At 39.8% G+C, this 18,118-nt stretch overlaps 1 protein-coding gene across 1 annotated transcript in view; it reads left to right on the top strand.

The window, feature by feature from the left end:
• Nucleotides 1-18,118, top strand: part of KCNH5 (potassium voltage-gated channel subfamily H member 5) — a 401,260-nt gene that overhangs the window by 362,367 nt on the left and 20,775 nt on the right. Inside the window, exon 10 of the mRNA XM_089687483.1 lies at nt 82-278. Coding sequence (XP_089543609.1) covers nt 82-278 — 197 coding nt within the window. The remainder of the gene's footprint in view (nt 1-81; nt 279-18,118) is intronic.

The raw sequence follows: 18,118 nt of genomic DNA, 5'->3' as shown, positions 1-18,118 counted from the left end.
AGGTACTTGTCAAGATATAGTTAATTAATACCAAATTGTTCCAGAACTGTTTACTAATCTGTTGTCCCTGTGCTCCTTCAGGTAAAGGTGATGTGTTCGGGGATGTGTTCTGGAAAGAGACCACTCTTGCTCATGCTTGCGCCAACGTCCGAGCACTAACGTATTGTGATCTACATATCATTAAACGGGAAGCTTTGTTAAAAGTCCTGGACTTCTATACAGCATTTGCAAACTCTTTCTCCAGGAACCTTACACTGAGCTGTAACTTGAGGAAGCGGGTAAGTATCTGTATAATCTGTATATAAATAAGAGGTGTATTGATCTTAAGCTGGAGAAAAGAAAAATCTTCCCTTGCAGTTGGGTTCCCCCTGCACTGCAAGGGTTAAATGCTTGTTTATGCTTAGGACACAAAGTGGACTTTTACTTGCATAATCCTTCAGGTCCACAGACTCCCTCCATACTGTACAAAAGGTGGCCGCTGCCCCAGTCTATAACTGGCAACACAGCAAGGAGCACATGGAAGGGCTACGTATGTCAAACAACAAAAGAAACAAAATTCCCAGCTCAGCTTGCCAACCAGCCTGCAAACAAACCAAATTAATTTGTCTAACAGTATGCTTTAAAAACAGGGGTCTAGTTAGCACACATTTGCAAATATATGAGTAAGCTACAGAGCCTCATCACGGCACCCAGTATTCTGTAGTTCCATCCATACTATACAACCACCTCTAACATCCTTTCCTCTAATGTGCTTGACAGCGAAAGGCACTGTCATCCAGTACAATGCAGGGCCAATAGCCCCACGATATATGTGTGGAGAGTACCCACAAGCCAGCGCATCAGGGAGATTTGATCACTGGCTGCTGGGGGAGAACGTGATTAGACAAGTAAAAGTCTCAGTTTTTGCTCATGAAGCTGATTTGGCAAAACGTGTTTCTTTTTTTATCTACTTTTTTTTTCCTTATATGGAGGGTGTGGTATTTTGTGTATGTAGGGAACGTTAGTTTATTTAATTTTGTGGTTTTTTATATGTTGTAGATTTCATTGTTATTTATTTGTGTTCTGATTTTTTTTCTTCCTGTAAGAAAAAGTATTAATAATAATGAGCAATAATGAGGTTCAATTTTATGGCACAAGAGCAGATGCAGGATAGTTGAAAGAAACTTCCCTGCCCCTTGAGTGGTTTTAAAAGCTCATAACACCTTAAAAACCACATCAGACCATTTTAATGTCACCTTCTTTGACCCAAGGCATTCTGACAAATTAGTGATTTTGTGCAAAAGGTTTTTTGTTTTTTATTTATTTGTATTGTAATTTGGGGTAAACAAAAGTTCTAAGTCATGTTTATCTGTAATATCACTTTATTTAAATTCCCCTGAAGATGGGAACAGCAGAAATGTTGAGGAAGATAGTAAAATGGCTTGCCACAAACATAGTTCACTTTCTAATTAAAAACTGGGTATCTGGTACAAACAATGAAAGGGAACTTAGTTCACTGATTATGAGCAGAATCGGGGTGTTCTTGGGGTTATGTTGCAGCAAAGAAAATGCAACCGATATGAGTAAATGTGCCTGGTTTAAAAATTCAGTAGGAACGCAGTGGTGAAGCAGATTCTGCATCGATATATCGATGACATACTAGCACCTATTCCAAAGATTTCATAGAAAGATCTGGCATTGCCATTCTCCCAGGTACTGGTTGGCATATGCTTGCACACAAGCTTTGTCCATAGCTCATCCATATACTGGAAAGTAATGGGTACCTTCAAAAAGAAAGATGTCAGGGCACAATAAAAACCCCAAAATGTTGATAGGAATTTATTATGTTGTACTTAGTGTCAGCCTAGCTAAGAAGTTCTCTTAAAAGTCCCTAAATTGGGCGTTATTCTTCAATTTGTCCACTTTATATAGGCACTAGAAATTTGTGGCATTAAAAAAACATACAAACGCAAATGTACAAACTTTACATATGAGCTAAGGGAAAAGGAAATCAAGGAGGCAATAAAAAATAAACAAAAAGCTTAAACTTATTTAGGGGTTCATAAGACAATAAAATCTTACCCTTTTCCCAGCTTGGATCTGTACAGGAAACAGCTATGACTATGCAAAGGAAGGAGAGACTCCCATCCCAGCACATTGTCAAAGACAGGAGCTTCTCCTACCTCTGCATTTGCCCAGCCATGCAAAAGATAACAATAACATTCAGTAAGGTGTTCTTTGACATGATTGTGTACCTCTCAAGCTTCCCAACCCCAAATTATCCAACACAACTGAAGGGGAGATCAGTGACTGAACACAATTGGAGGTGAGATCAGACTCCGCAGCTTGATAATAAAAATTCTAAAGGATCTTGCTAAGAAATGTAAGAGCATTTTGGATAAATCCTTATACCATTCATTTTGCTCAAAACCTTTTAAAATAGTGAACATATCCCAGTGTAATACATTGGCTGTAATTGCCTAACCAGCGATAATGGAAATCTCGTGGTGTTTAATGATACTTCTTAATTTAATGAAAAGTATTCCAATTTATCCCAGTTAAAGAGATTGTCAATACAGTTGTTTAACTTCAATTAATTTGCCTTAATGAAGAAAACTGTGGCACAGGTTTTTAATGGTTGACTGTCTAATATAAGAAAATGCATGTTTTAATTAGGAGGAAACTAACTCATAGCTTTTTGTGCATAATGCTGTTCAGGAGTAAATAAATATGTTTTAGCAATCGGGCTAAACAAAATAAAACTGTTTTGGTTGTTGAAGTCCTCCAGAGTGCAAGGAATTTCTTGTACTAACTATTTGGAATAAAACCACCTGGAAGAAAACTCAGCTAGGACTTGATCACATGACTTACCACCAAATCCTCTCTGCCCATCAGGTTTTTTTTTTTTTTGGCGATAAGGATGGAAAGAAGAGCTGGACAACTTAGAGGACTGTTTGCTTTCTATGTCCCAATGTAATTTGTCCCTAAATGAGCCTGCCATTTCTAGACATCAGTGAAGTAGAGGTAGAGTATCAGTGTATCATGGTCTGATAGAGGCGTAGCATGATGCATTGCGTATTTGAATATTTGGTTGGTGTGGCAAGTAAAAATGACCATCATGGTCTTCTTACTGATGCTTCTCTGGGAGCTTTACCACAGCTCAATGAACTCAGCATGGATGCTCAGGTCACTTTGTTTAAAAGAACATGACTTTGAGTTTACAACAGTATTTCTCAGCCAAGCTTGGGTGAAGTGTCCTCAACCCATCCACAGGGGGTGTGCTGATGAGCATGTCTGGGGTGTTTCTCTTAACCCTCTGGTAGCCCTAAATGTGCTAGGATTCATCAGACAGCTATGAGGGAACATATCTTCAGATTCAAATAAGGAGAAATTGTAATTCTTCAAGTGTGTAGCATCATTAGATGCAATCTCACATTTACAAACTTTTAAAAAATGTTAGGCAAGCCAACTAACTCTCAAATTGTACCGTGAGACAGATAGTGGTAGCATTTAATTGACAAGGTAAGTGGAGCTTCATGTATGATTTACAATGGGTTGAATACAATCAAAGCGAAGCACATATAGGTAGGGTAATAAATATGGGCAAATATTATCTAAACGTGAGTGATTGCGATACATATGCTATGTAGTAGACTAATGTTGACAAACCCAAGCTCATTTTGGAGAAGTTTATTGTAAGTAAATACGGTCAATGGAGGTCAAAGATTTTTACCTTCTTCATCTAGATAGCTTCAAGGTAGACATGATTAAAATAAAAATACATTTTTTTTTAATGATGCCCTTTACAGTAAAAAATAAAGCCACTTTTGCTACAATACTGGCCTAATCCTTGTGCAGATTAGCTTAACTTCCAGTATTGTTTGTCTCCTGGGTTAAATGATGGCCATCCCCATCCAACCCATTTCTGTTACCTCATGCTGTCATAAACCATCCCTCCTTTGGGTACCTCATCTTGAAGCTCACAATACTCCTAGACTAAGAGACAATCACACATTTACATGAGTGCCACTCAATCCAGCTGCCACACCATCACTGAAAGAACCAGCGTAATGACGCCACGAAAAATCAGGAAAAAGGTATGTATAGGCGGTTTTTGTTAAGAAAACAAATTTGGGAGGGGGGGTTCAGGAAGGGTGAGGGAAGATGGCGTTCTACTTTTAATCTTTTAAAATTATGCATTACCTATTGATAATAATGTGCTTGCCTTCATGAACACCTGATGGTATTCCAAGCTGCTAGTTTTCATGCCTAATATATACTATATGCATAAAACGCCCAAGAAGACATTATCTGTACGCATACTGAATTACTGATCATGTGTCAAAGTGATTTGCAGGGTTTTTCTTAATTTTAAACCAATTAAATAAACCTATTAGATAACGTTGGTAATGGAATCTTCAGTATTTCTAGCAAGTGGCTAGTTCCTTGAGTTGATCATTTAGTGAGTGTCACTTACCGTGAATAATTATGTAGCCTAGTAGTCTCGTGAAATAAGGATTCTCAGCCCTTAGGCTTGCTTTGAGATAATGACTAAAGCAGCAAAACCATTGGATAATTGACAGCCAGGGATCTAGCCACTTAAAAAGTCAGCATAGACATATTTCACACTTCTGCCTGGACAGCTTTCCTTTACAGCTCTGTTTTCTTGCTGTACTTTGTCAAACATTCCATAAAATCAACTAATTATATCTCACAGTCTGGTATTTAATTTATCTTGTGCTCCTTTCTTTGCTGCAATTCCCAAGGTTGAGTTAAATCCTTGGCAGCTCTGAAGATCGGAGGGGTTAATCTAAACAGATCTTTCACCCTTTTCCTTACTTATTATATTTGTTATTAGCGCTTTAGGGTTCTGTGGGTTGGATTTGTGCCTGAATGTAGCGATGCAAGACGTCAATTTCATTTACTTGAAATCCCAAGGCCATACAACAGTTTAAGTTTAAAGCTAAAAACTCCTACAATATGCAGCAGATCAATCATTCACTCTATCTTCATTTCAGCATGTTTGAAACTGATTAAAATCTTAAAACCAGCATTTTCTTTGGCTTGGGAATAGGATCATTACACTTGCTTCAGGGGAAGAGGCAGTAGGAAGTGAGTTTAATTAATTCTCAGTTTCGAGTTAGAAATTATTTTAAGTTCAAGTCAAATAATATGCTTTGGAGTTTATGTCGTAAGAGACAGGGATCAGACCTGTCATCTCTTCTAGGGCTGATCAGGGGCAAGTTGGAATGGGTGGAACTAATTAGTGACAGTTGGAGGTACACATAGGAAACCATATTAATGTCTACCTGACATTTTATAGCAGTGTTAGACTGAAAAGAGGAAAGTTAGGTTTCTTTTTCAGTATGAATATTTTTGTGTATTTTATGTTATACTGCGCTCAAGTCATCCTAATAACTCCCAAGTCTAATAAGCCCATCTCCTTCCTGTAGGCAAGAAAGTACAAAGATAAGTTGTGAGATTGTTATATGTTACGGGCTTTGGTGCTCTGAGGAATTGATGGAAAGAGAAGGAGCTATACAAAGAAAATGTGGAGGAGTAGTCAAAAGCTAGGACTAGATGACAAGTGTTATATATAATTTATACTCATCCTAAAGACTAAACCTAAACATGCCTTAACCTCCCTGGTGGTATTCCCGAGTGTAGCTTGGGGTAAAGTTTCAGCACCACAAGCAGTAACCCCGAGCGACACTCGGGAATACCTTGCAGCGCTGCTCTGGGATCTCTTCTTCACTTACCTTGTCCTGCGCTCCCGCGATGTCCCTCCTGCAGTGTCCCCTGCAATGTCCTCCGGCGGATGCCAGCATCTGTCTTCTGGGTTCCGTTCCCTGCAACGTCTGGACGTACGGGGGATGGAACTGGCGGGAAATTTGAAAGTTGTAAAAGTGACATTCGCTAAGTTCACTAAAATCACATAGTAAAACATTACTGTATCAAACCATTTCACATACATTTTGTCCCGAGTGCTTTGTCCTTTGCCCTGCCTGCATTTTTACTGTTCTTTCTGCCTGGAAACTGAGAAACGTCCATGGCGTCCAAAAAGCGTCCCTTTAGGTCAAAAGCGATTTTATACCAGCTAGAGAACAGGGATTGTGAATTAGAATCACTTGCATAATTAAGTGATAATGATTCATGGGGAAATTCGTCATCAGACACTGAAAACGATTTTGAGACTTTGCTCAGTGATGTGCAAACTTGGTGCTATATTTCAAATTTCAGTGTTTTTGGTTTGATTATATTATTTACTTAAATTTATTATTTATGATTATTTATGAAATCATAATTTATGATTTCGTGTTTCAAATTTTAACATACCCAGGATGTTTACTAGACTCTTGTTCTTGCAGATTTCAGTGAGTTATTCCTAAAAATTACAGGTCTACAATAAAAAAAAATACATATTTCCATGCAAAAAAAGTACCGCTTTGAGCACAGAAATATGGACATAATCAGACCGCTATGGAGGTTAAAAGGCAAATTTCTCTTTTCCAAAAAATAGCTTATGCAGTCAAGGGCCCCCAGTAGATATTAAAAATCTGTGCAGCTTTGTAAATGACGATCACTTATTTTATTATTTTACTTGTAGGCCTTTGGGTCCCCTCAGAAGCCTGGCAAAAAAAATCTGCCTAGTTAGAACCCCCCCCCCACACCTTGTTGCTAGAATGTGAATACCATGTGGACTGCTAATTAGGAGCCGGAAGGTTCACAGTACCCTATGGACTTGTGTTCATTTACATTCTCTTGCCTCTGGGTCTGATCAGGTGCAATAAAAAAAAAAACTGAAAAGGACTTTTCTGTTTTGGAAGGCCAGATCAGAGGTAGCCTGATCTAAATGGACAGTGGAGACAGTTTACACCTGGCTGCCATAGAGCTCAGCAGGGTCTGTGTCATCTCTGTATAAACAGAGCAGGCTTGGATGTGACATCTGCCCCGCTCTGCTCTGATTGGATCTATGTAAAAGGCTCCTTAGGGAGATTGATGCTCTCCATTTGTCCTGTTTGCCATTGTCATCAAAAAGGAAAGTAAAAGAAAATAGCAAATTTTGGGTGTCCCCCAGAACAGTAAAAGAGGGGAAATCTTTCAATGGAGACACTAGTTCTGGTGACAACCAGGGATTCTCACTTCCTGTTTTCACTATGGAACAGGAAGTGAAGAGAAATTTCCCCAATGATACATGAGTTATAATCGCTCATTACATAGTTATTCTGGTTGAAAACAAGACACAAGTCCATCCAGTAACAGAAAACCTCTATATACACTGTCCCTTACCCACAGTTGATCCAGAGGAAAGCAAAAAACCCCAATAAAACATGATCCAATTTGCTCCAGCGGGGGAAAAAAAAATATTTTCTGATCCCTTAAGAGGCAATCGGATATTCCCTGGATCAGCTTTACCTATAAATATTAGTATCCAAATATATTCTGTGTATTTATGATTTTTTTTTTTTTTTAACAATCTACTGAGCTAGCGAGAAGCAGCTCTTGACAGAGTCTATACCACATTTTCACAGCTCTTACTGTGAAGAAGCCTTTCTGTATTTGGAGAACACATCTTTATTTCCTCCAGACATAAAGAGTGCCCCCTTGTCCTCTGTGATTACCTGAAGGTGAAAAACTCTTCACCAAGGTCACTATATGGACCACTTATGTATTTATATATGGTGATCATATTCCCCCCCCCTCCCCCGCCCCTCAATCTCCTCTTCACATTACTCTATCCAAAAAAAAAAAAAAAAGTTTTGCGTTTAGTTCTACTTTTAAATTAGTTACATATAATGGGTTATAGAAAGAACAGTCCCTTCATCATTCCAGTCCAATCCTCAGTAGGGTCTGGTGGCCTACAGCTATCTCACAATGCAAGCCACTTTCAGTGGTCCAATAAGGAGCACCCTAAGATATCAGTACAGTTGAGCTTCTCATATTCTGGACAAATCAATGACTTATTAACTTCTCATTGTTATGTACATTGCAAATTAAGGATGCATGCCACAAGCCTAAAATAGAATTCCAGTCTCAACCCATCTACTTTTAAAAACGTATCTTCCCCCTTCCTAACACCATTGTTGACAAACGTGGGTAAAAAAATGTGTATACTTGCCTATACCGCTGTGGTTCGGTCATGTGGATCCTCTGTGTTAGCCATCAGCGGCTGCAGAGGAGAGAAGAGTGCACTTGACAACGGCTGGGAATGCCTGGGAGCGGTGATGTCATTACATGCCATAGCCATTGTCTGCAATCCCTCCTCTCCACTGCAGCTGCCTGACACAGGGAAGCCAGCCACGTGACCAGAGTGGGCTGAAAATATGTAAGTGTATACGTCTTTTTAACACAGGTTAGTCAGCATAGGTGTCAGGAGGGAACAGGGAGACATTTTAATGCCATAGGCTTGAATTCTACTTTAATATAACACTGGGCTGGTCATAGCAGCTGCTGCAGATTTCATTGTCCTGTGGTCAGTGTGAATTGTTAAATTCTATTTCTGGCTGTAGTGCAATCAAAGCATATAGCTTCATATGAAAGTTACATTTTAGTTTAGCACCGCAACCACCTCTGTATTCCCCATCCTCTGCGTTCTGTAACATTCAACCTGCTAGTGATCAGAAGTACTTTAATAAAAAAAATATTATGGCATTTTGGCTACAGTGAACTGAATCTCAGCCTCAGCTGATCTCTGCAAGTATTAGTTTTAAAAATGTTGCACACAGATGTTAACCTTTAACTGCAGTAGAGAGAAGTCAGGTCTCTAGACAGGAGCCAAGTCCACCTTTAAAAAATAAATAAAATAATAAAATGCACATACCGTATATACACAGAAAAAGTGCATTTTTGTTTTGTTTCGCCATGAGCCGCCACAGCTGCTCAGTGGACCGTGGGTGCAGTGCCAGGATCCTTAACACTCTTGGTCCAGCTCTTGGTCTGTACCGAGTTACACACTTTCAGTTAAAGGGGTAGTAAACCGCATCAAAAAAAAAAAAAAAAAAGAAACAAAAAACCCCTGCAAGGTAAAGGCATAATGTGCTAGTATGCACTGCATACTAGCACATTATGAAGGACTTACCTTGAAATTAAGTCCTCAAGCGGAGCGCCGTCACGACTCCTCTGGGCTCCCATCTTCACCCGGATTTCCTTCTGGGTTCGCGAGCTCTGGGCAGTTGACTGGCCAAGCCCTGAAGACGACACTCCTGCGCATGCATGAGTCCATGACTCAGTGCTGTGGATGAATGGCATGGGTATGCAGTTTCTTCAGAACGCATGCACTGAATATCAAAGAGGACTAATATCTCCTAAAACGGTTCATGTGTAGGAGATATGAATTTTACCTACAGATAGGCTTTATTATAAGCTTACCAGTAGGTACAAATATTAAAGAAGAGTTTACTACCATTTTATAGAGCTGGAGGAAGTGTCAATGGACTTTAAGTGCAGTAATCACCACATGTACTGTAGGTTCCACTGAGAACTTCAAGTCCATCTGACGCAGTGGTGGGCAGGACTTGTGGTTATAATCATTTATTCACAGATCTCAAATAAATGAAAACATGGCTGTGCGGATGTGTACATTTCAAAAGTGACAGCTCCTGCGGGGAAGACATACCCTTCACATGCTGCCACAGTGGTGGATAAAGTTTTTTTTTTTGGGGGGGGGGGGTCTCATTTGCAGCATGTTACATAATACACACTAAATACAGGTGTAACATGGTCCAAAAGATGGAGTTAGCCTTTGCACCTCTGAGCTATGACTGAACAGTGTTGGTAAAGCAGGAAACTGAAGGTTTTTCTTTAAGATACTTTCACATGGGTGTCATCAGTTCTGTCACATTTTTTGCTAAAGCCATGTGAACACAGGGCAAATTGCTCCATGTCCCATGCAGGGCCATCTTTTACTGACATGGGGATGCGCAAGCGCTACATGCATCCCCGTGCCGGTGTCCCATTTTAGTCTATTGGGACACACACCTGCACAGACACAACCCATGTCTCTATATGACATGCAGGTGTGAGTTCCCTAATGTACACCGGGTGAGTTTGGGGACCTGCATATCCTAGAGGGACACAACGGCCATGTCCGTGCAGTCATGTGTCCCAGTAGACTAAAAGAGTGCGCCAGCATGGGGATGCATAGGACATGGAGAGGAAAAAACTGATGAATATGGATTCAGATTACAGAGGTGATAAAAATATAAATGAAAACGGTTTCTTGCCTAAAAACGGACATTAACAAAATGAATGTAAACAAAGGGCACCTGTTTAAGTCTGTTCAGATCTGTCTAAATGGAAAACAATGCTGCCGCCGTTTAAAAAATGGACCTGAACGGACACCAATGTAGGCGGATATAAACAGATGATCATCTGTGAAACTGACAAATGGATCTATACCAGGGGTAGGCAACCTTTCAGAGGTTGAGATCTACCTGGAAAACATGGAAGAAATCAAAGGGGGTACGGGGGACCAGTGGGGGGGGGGGTCTGTTAGGCAGTATCCTTTAAAAAAAACAAACAAACTATCACGGTCCCAAAAAAAAAAAGACTGCATGAAGAACACATAGGGGTTTATTTACTAAAACTGGTGAGCGCAAAATCTAGCAGAGCTCTGCCTGGAAACCATAAGCTGGCATTTTTTTTTGTCAAAGCTTAACTAAACAAGTTGAAGTTAGAAGCTGCACCAGATTTTGAAGTCTCCAGGTTTAGTAAATCAATCCCATAGTGTGTGAGAGTAGTGTCCTCTGCCCCCTTTCACATCATTCCCCACAGTAATGTACTCTGCTCCCCCCACAAACTGTACTGTCCTTTGCCCCCCTCCCCACAATATGTGTCCCCTGCCCCCCCATACAGTAGTGTCCTCTGCCCCCCATTGCAGGTTTCTCTGCCCCCCACAGTAGTGTTCTCTGCCCCACATAGTAGTGTTCTCTGCCCCCCCCCTCCTCATAGCAGTGTCCTCTGTTACCTTCACATTACCACCCCACTGTAGTGTCCTCTCACCACCCCTCACTGTAGTGTCCTCCGCCCCCATAGCAATTACTTGTGCCCCTCAAAGTGTACTCTGCTCCCTTCACATCACCCCCCTCCAAATCAGTGTGCTCTACCCCTCTGCCCCAACCAAAGCAGAGTCTTCTGTCCCCTTCACACAGCATTGTGTAGGTAGCACTCTCTTACCTGACCAAGTACGTACAGCGGAGCGGGGACCGGTAGGCAGCACAGTATTGGACAGAGGGTGGGAGCTGCTGGAGTTAACTTTTCATACTAACAAGCTGGTGATTGGTTGCTGGGATTGCCTGGATTCCTAGCAACCAATCACTTGCTGGTTAACTCGAAAGGTTAACTGAGATGGCTCCTGCTCCCACCCTCCAGTACTGTGCTGCCTCCCACTCTCCACTCTGCTATGAAGATGAGAGCGGGGGGGGGGGGGGGAACAGGGCAGTGTTCACTATCTACCCATTGGCTGCCTGTGGTTGACCGATCGATCGTGATCGATGGCTTGCTGACCCCTAATCTAGACTGAATGTACCTGTGGAACGGGCCATAGAGCTGTTTTTCCTTTACTGTTCAATCACAGGCTGGGGGGCTGGGACCTGTAAATATGCCTTAACTGCAACATAGAAAAATCAGGTCTTCACTGCCAGAAAGGCAGAGCTGTGTACATCTCATAACTGGATAGACAAAATACAAATCTTTTGACAGGTTATATATCTCCAATGTATGCATTCAATCTGTATATTTAACATTGAATTCCAGACTATTACAATACAACCCTATCCGTAAGTCATAAAAAGCATTTATTAAGAGAAACAAAATGCATATTTCTTGTAATTTTACTACCAGATATGTCACACTTAGGTGACTGAAAACAACAGACAAAACATGAACTATTCCAACTTTTGGGTAAATGTATTTTTGCTTCTACGTGAGACATATGGGGAGTTTGGCCATGAGCTTAGTTTAGAGGCGCTCCGAAATCTTGGTAGCAGCCCTGAACTGTACACATGGCACTTAAGATACAGAGTATCTCTGCAATATTCATTAACTATTCTGCTGCAGTCAACAAAAGTGCCCATTTCAGTTCATTGGAGGAATTTGTATCAAATAAATCAGTGTCTGTGAGTGGACAAAGAAATAGTGACATTTCTGCAGAGCTGGACTAGCTGGTAACTGTAATTGATTTTGTTTCGAGTCTAGTTCAGTTATTATGCTCACAATTTTAAGGACATGTTCTTACTTTCCTGCTCAAGTAGGTTTTTTTTTTTCAAAAGACATTTAGTTACTCTGTTGGTTCTGGTTCAGCAAACATGAAAAAGGCAAAAGAAAGAATATCCTTAAAAACTACACATCCTTTGCAATACAAAAGCCTTTTTTCCCACACTACTGCACCTAATAATATGATTGTGTGGGTTATAAAACAGATGTTAAAATGTGTTATGGAGCTAAAAAAATAAATTGCAGAAAAGTTACAGCTGAAAAAGGCAAATACTCATAAAACTACATAATATCCATGAACAGATTTGTGTGAATTCTCATTAGCATTCAAATGTGAACCTAAAACATACAGGGCAAATGGGAGTAAAATTAGATATTTAAAGTCAAATTACACATTTGTAGCTTGGGTAGAGTCAGGGAACATAAAAAGTTAATCTTCCAAATGGCAAGCTTTTTTTTCCTTTTATGTCATTCCAGCACCACTTCAAACTTACACTGAAGAGGAGGACCTCTGCTCCTTCTGCCTCCAGTGGTCTGACATCTCTTACACATTTTAAACTTCTCTAAATACTTTTCTTTCAAGTTAAGTTTGGCATAAGTGGATCAAAATTTTGCCAGTTCAGTAGGGACCAGCTGAGTTTTGATCCTTGTATCGGCATTGTGGTTGAACAGAAGTTGATCTGCCAATCGACTTCTGATGAACCAGCCTAGTGGATAATTTCTGCTCGATCATCGCTGCAGACTATAGCCCTCAGTGCTGATTCGTGTATTCTGACAGCAGGGACCTCTCCCTGGTGTCAGAATACAAAGACACAATGAGGAGGATTCCCCCATCCACATCAAATGTGTGGATGGAGGAATCAGGTCAGTGTTTGACATTCATCCTGCTGGTTGATCGAAAAAACACTGACTCATCTATGAGCTGCCTTTGTTACACAAAATAATAGCCAGGTGACTAGCATTTTCAGAAGCAGATCATCAATGGTAGTCTTTGTTTCGGTCATAATAGGCTTCCTTTAAGGATTGTATATGTAAACAATTTAGCCAATCAGGACTGTAAGGGCCCCTATACCTTTTTCCAGTTCATTCTGGTTTGTGCATATTGGCAGCCCATTCATGTAAAATGCGCTTTTGTATTACCACATTGAATGAGAAGAGGTCTTTTGTAGCATGTTTCTTAATGCTTCATACTGCTGTGCATTGCTTGTGAGCTCCAGGGTGGTTGCTCTGAGGTGTCCTTCTGAATAAATGGCACCACCATGCACTACCGAAAGTGGCATGCAGTACAATATATTGTGGTAAAACATCTGTTTTATCTTTGCATTTCAGAATGGTGTGGAACCAAACTTAAAGTTTTGTGTATGTATGTGTGCATGTGTGCATATATATATATATATATATATATATATATATATATATAATCTTTTTTTTTTTTAGATTTTTTTTCATGGCAAACACGTTATACTTACCTGCTGTGTGCAGTGGTTTTGCACAGAGCTGACCCAGTCCTCTTCTTGGGTCCCCTGCCAGCGCTCCTGGCTCCTCCCTGTTTGATCGACGCCCCCAATAGCAAGCTGCTTGCTATAGGGGCATTGGTGCGTGCCTGCCTGCTCCCGATCCCCACTGTATGCATCCATAAGACAAATAGAGCCGCAGCTCAGCCTTGCCCTCTTTTCTTATTGGGTCACTGGCTGTGATTGACAGCAGTGGAAGCCAATGTCTTCCACTGCTCTGTCTCAGCCAATAAGGAGGGAGAATCCTGGGACAGCCGAGGCTCCCGTGCACATCGCTGAATCGAAAGTTGGCTCAGGTAACTATTACAAGGGCTAGGGAGGAACAGCACACAGAAGGTTTTTTTTACCTTCATGCACAGAATGCATGAAAGTAAAAAATCTTAAGCCTTTACAACCACTTTAAGATGATAATCTCTTAATTATTTGTATTTCCATTTGGCCTTGTATTTATTGTATAGTATACATATTTTGTGAAAAAAAAAATTTAAACCAAAAGTTTCCAGTGTGACTAGTGACAATTGGATCTTTCCGTGTAAATCTGTGGAGAATCGCTCAATTCAGACCTACCAACACTCATTTAGAAATTGTATGGCTGTCTGTATATTGAAATATTCTGCATGCATCTATCTGCTCAGGGAGAAAAAAAACAACATCTTGATTTTTTGCCTTTTTATAAAATAAATGCACTCATTTTGGTTTGCAAACTTTTTTTTTGTTAGAAAAATGTATATTTTGCAAATAAGATTAATACAAGGTGCTGTATGACTATTTGTAAAGCATGCTGACTTTCTAGTAGGAAAGAATAGCATGGCTGCTTAATGGTAGCCTTTGTATTTGAGGTAGGAGTGTGTCCCTCCTGAGTTATTTTGCAGAGGTCTGTAGAGGTCACTAATAGCTGTATATAATTGGAAATTAGAATAATTCATTAGAACATATATTTACATATCATATTATTCTACTTTATTCTCTGACTTTGTAAGATAAAAATCAACCTTAAAATTATGATATTGCGTTCTCTCCAGTAGTTATGTAAACCCAGTCAATATATCCACTTGCCCTCTGGAAAATTTACCCCCCTTATGACCATGCAATTTTTTTTTTCTATTCCGCACTGCGTTACGTTAACTGACAATTGCGCGGTCATGCAACATTGTATCCAAATTAAATTTAGATAATTTTTTTCACACAAATAGAGCTTTCTTTTGGTGGTATTTGATCATCACTGGGTTTTTTATTATATACACTAACAAACAACAAACATTTTGAAAAACAATATTTAATTTTGCTATAAAACATATCCATTAAAACATTTTAAAAAATCTAATTTTTTCATAAATTTAGGCCAAGATGTATTCTGCTACGAGTCTTTGGTAAAAAAAAATCCCAATAAGCGTATATTGGTTTGCGTGAAAGTTATAGCATCTACAAATGACGGTATGAGTACAGGAATGTTTATTTTTTATACTAATAATGGTGGTGATCAGTAACCTATAGCAGGACTGTGAATGCGGTGGGCAATCTGACACTAATAAGGAACTAGCTGCCACTGACATCACCAGTGACACTAATACAGTGATCAGTGCTAAAAATATGCACTGACACTGTACTAATGAAACTGGGTAGGAAGGGGTTAACATCTAGGGTAATCAGAGGGTTAGCTGTGTGCTTAGGAAGTGTTAATTTGTGTGCTGATTTTACTAAGGGATCTTGATTTTTTTCTCCTGCTTAGCAGGGAAAGAAAAAACAAGATTGCCTGTCACTATTCAGATTCTCTGTCCGCGAGTCACTGAGCCGGTCAATTATTGGCCGGGACCTGCTGATCGGCATGTGCTGTAATGAATCACAGATGTAAGAGTGGTAATACGAGCGCTATCTGAAAAAGAGTAGGTGCTAGAACACCACAAAGGTAACCAAACAACACCTTCCAAATGACATATAAAACAACATAGGTGCAGTGCTTAAAATCAAGCAACAGACTAAAAGTATAAAATATCAATGAATATAAAACTCTATATAAAATAACGAAGTCACATGTCACTAATGGTGACTAATGTTGAATGAATGAATGTCCCAAAGTATATAAAGCCCACGTGAGGATCTGATATGATCCTTAGATAGGTGCGTGAAGGACTTGATCCGAGGTGGCAGATGAAATAAGGTAAATGAGTAAATTGCGCACTCACCAGAAGTGCGTAAAAAATACGCCTTTGAGATATGCCTGTCTCACCAGGTGTCTACGAGGTCATCTGGGTTCTCGTAAGGGTCAGGATCCTGTATGCTTTCTGGTCACATCTAAGGTAGGGTGCTCAGGTTCAAAGGTCCCTTAAAGTGCAGGTTCTGCGGATGGAGACTCTCAATAAAGATAGCCCTGCTGGGCCAGCAACTTCATTCATTCAACATTAGTCACCATTAGTGACATGTGACTTCGTTATTTGATATAGAGTTTTATACTCATTGATATTTTATTTATACTTTTAGTCTGTTGCTTGATTTTTAGCGCTGCACCTATGTTGTTTTAATTTCAATAATTTTTATTGAAGTTTTAGTAACAAGACATTGTAGGTAAATACGGTTCAGTTAGAAATAATGTAGTACAGGAAAGTAAACAAAACAATATTTTCCCCACCATTTGGCTGGGGGTAACACTAGAATAAGTGGGGTTGGCATGAGAGGTATGCTCAGTATAATCTGAACCATGTAAGGTTGTAGAAAAGATCTATAGGGGAGGGGAGAATAAGGAGTAGGGAAATAGGGGAGGTGGGAAAGGGGAGAGGGAAAGGTAAGTGCACCGGTCTAGGCAGATGGATCAAGGTATTTTATAATGAATTTATCAGACTTTTACGGAGCAGTTTGGGTTCTGTAACCATCGAGACCAATGGAGCTTAAATGTGTGATAGGTAGAATTGTTTAGGGCAGATCTTTTTTCCATATCGCATTGGAAGTTAAGATCTGTTATCAGTGAAGTAAGAGAAGGGGATTTAGTAGTGTTCCATAATTTAGTTATGTTTATTTTAGCTGCCGATAATGTGTGGATAATAATGGTACGGGAGTCTCGAGGAAAATCGTTGATTCCAATATGGAGGAGTGCTAGAGCAGCGTTTGGGGTTATTGGAGTTTTAGATAATGTTGAGAGCATTTGGAAGACACTATTCCAGAAGGATTTGAGTGATTTGCATGTCCATAGTGTATGGAGCGTTGAGCCTATTTCTCCGCATTGTTTCCAACAGGAGGAGGAGAGTTGTGGATAATATAGTGAAAATTTAACGGATGTTAAGTACCGTTGATGTAGTATTTTTAGGTACGATTCCCAATGAGAACTACATTGTGAGGCTCTATAGGTGATGGTGAAGGTTTTTTCCCACAAGTGTGGAGGTATTGGCTGTAGGAGCGTTTTTTCCCACCTATGTTGTTTTATATGTAATGAATCACAGCACAGTCAGGTCATTGGGCATGCATGTGTGCCCTAACTGGAAGCAATGATCACGTACGAGGTACGTGCTCCAGCGCAGAAGAGGCGCTCTGCTGCCGTAGAAGTATGTTATGCTGTCAGCAAGTGGATAATCTAATTTACATTTTAAAATGTAATTTCAAGTCTTTAAATTTTTGCAGAACTGCAGCTTTTGTTAAAATAATACCTGGTGCTGCTGCCATGAGTTCTTGCTCAGGCATTTCTTGTTATAAGGTGGTAACTCTCCATCCATGTCACCCAATAGTTATACTGCATTGTCACCTGTCACACAGGCATCCAGTGGCCATTTCAGCACATATATTACAAGCATGGCCTACTGTTGTCACCACAAGGAAATCCACGTTCAGAAATGCCATGCAGCTATCACTGGAGTATTTGTAGACAGAAGCCTTCATGAAATCAGCAGAAATAAGATGCAATAAAAGATAATGGGTATTTTTAAAATATGAGAGAAAACTAAGAATTGCCCACAAGTTTGCTATTCTATAAAAACTCCTCCATAGCCTGTCCTGCAAAAATGTCACATTTAGTGGAACTCTACATCTTTACTGCTTGCCTCTGTTCCTCTTATTGTCCAGGACTGAGAATGGCTGTTAGATCTACTGCCTGTCTTATGATAGCTAAACTGATCGTACACAAATGTGATTTAAAGACAAATTTATATAAAGTGAAGACAGAAAGCCCTGCGCCAAAATAAAAAACTTGGCCATGATGTCCAATCAGGTTTCATTTTTTTATGCTCTGGGAAATTAAAACAATTAATCTGATGGTGGCACGTTCTCCACTTTTTATGTACAGGTCCCTTTACATTGGCAGTTGTTTATGGCAACTGTAAAAAGGCTTTTCATGTTTACAATATAATATTGGTACCCCATTTCTATTTTTTTTTATAATTGGTAGTGAGCTCAGTATGCACTTACTTTTACACTGTTAGACATGACAG

Source organism: Staurois parvus, unplaced genomic scaffold (genome assembly GCF_062004578.1).
Source record: "Staurois parvus isolate SC_StPar_1 unplaced genomic scaffold, SC_StPar_1.0 ptg000426l, whole genome shotgun sequence".
Classification (NCBI taxonomy): domain Eukaryota; kingdom Metazoa; phylum Chordata; class Amphibia; order Anura; family Ranidae; genus Staurois; species Staurois parvus.
This window is presented reverse-complemented; position numbering and strand designations above follow the sequence as displayed.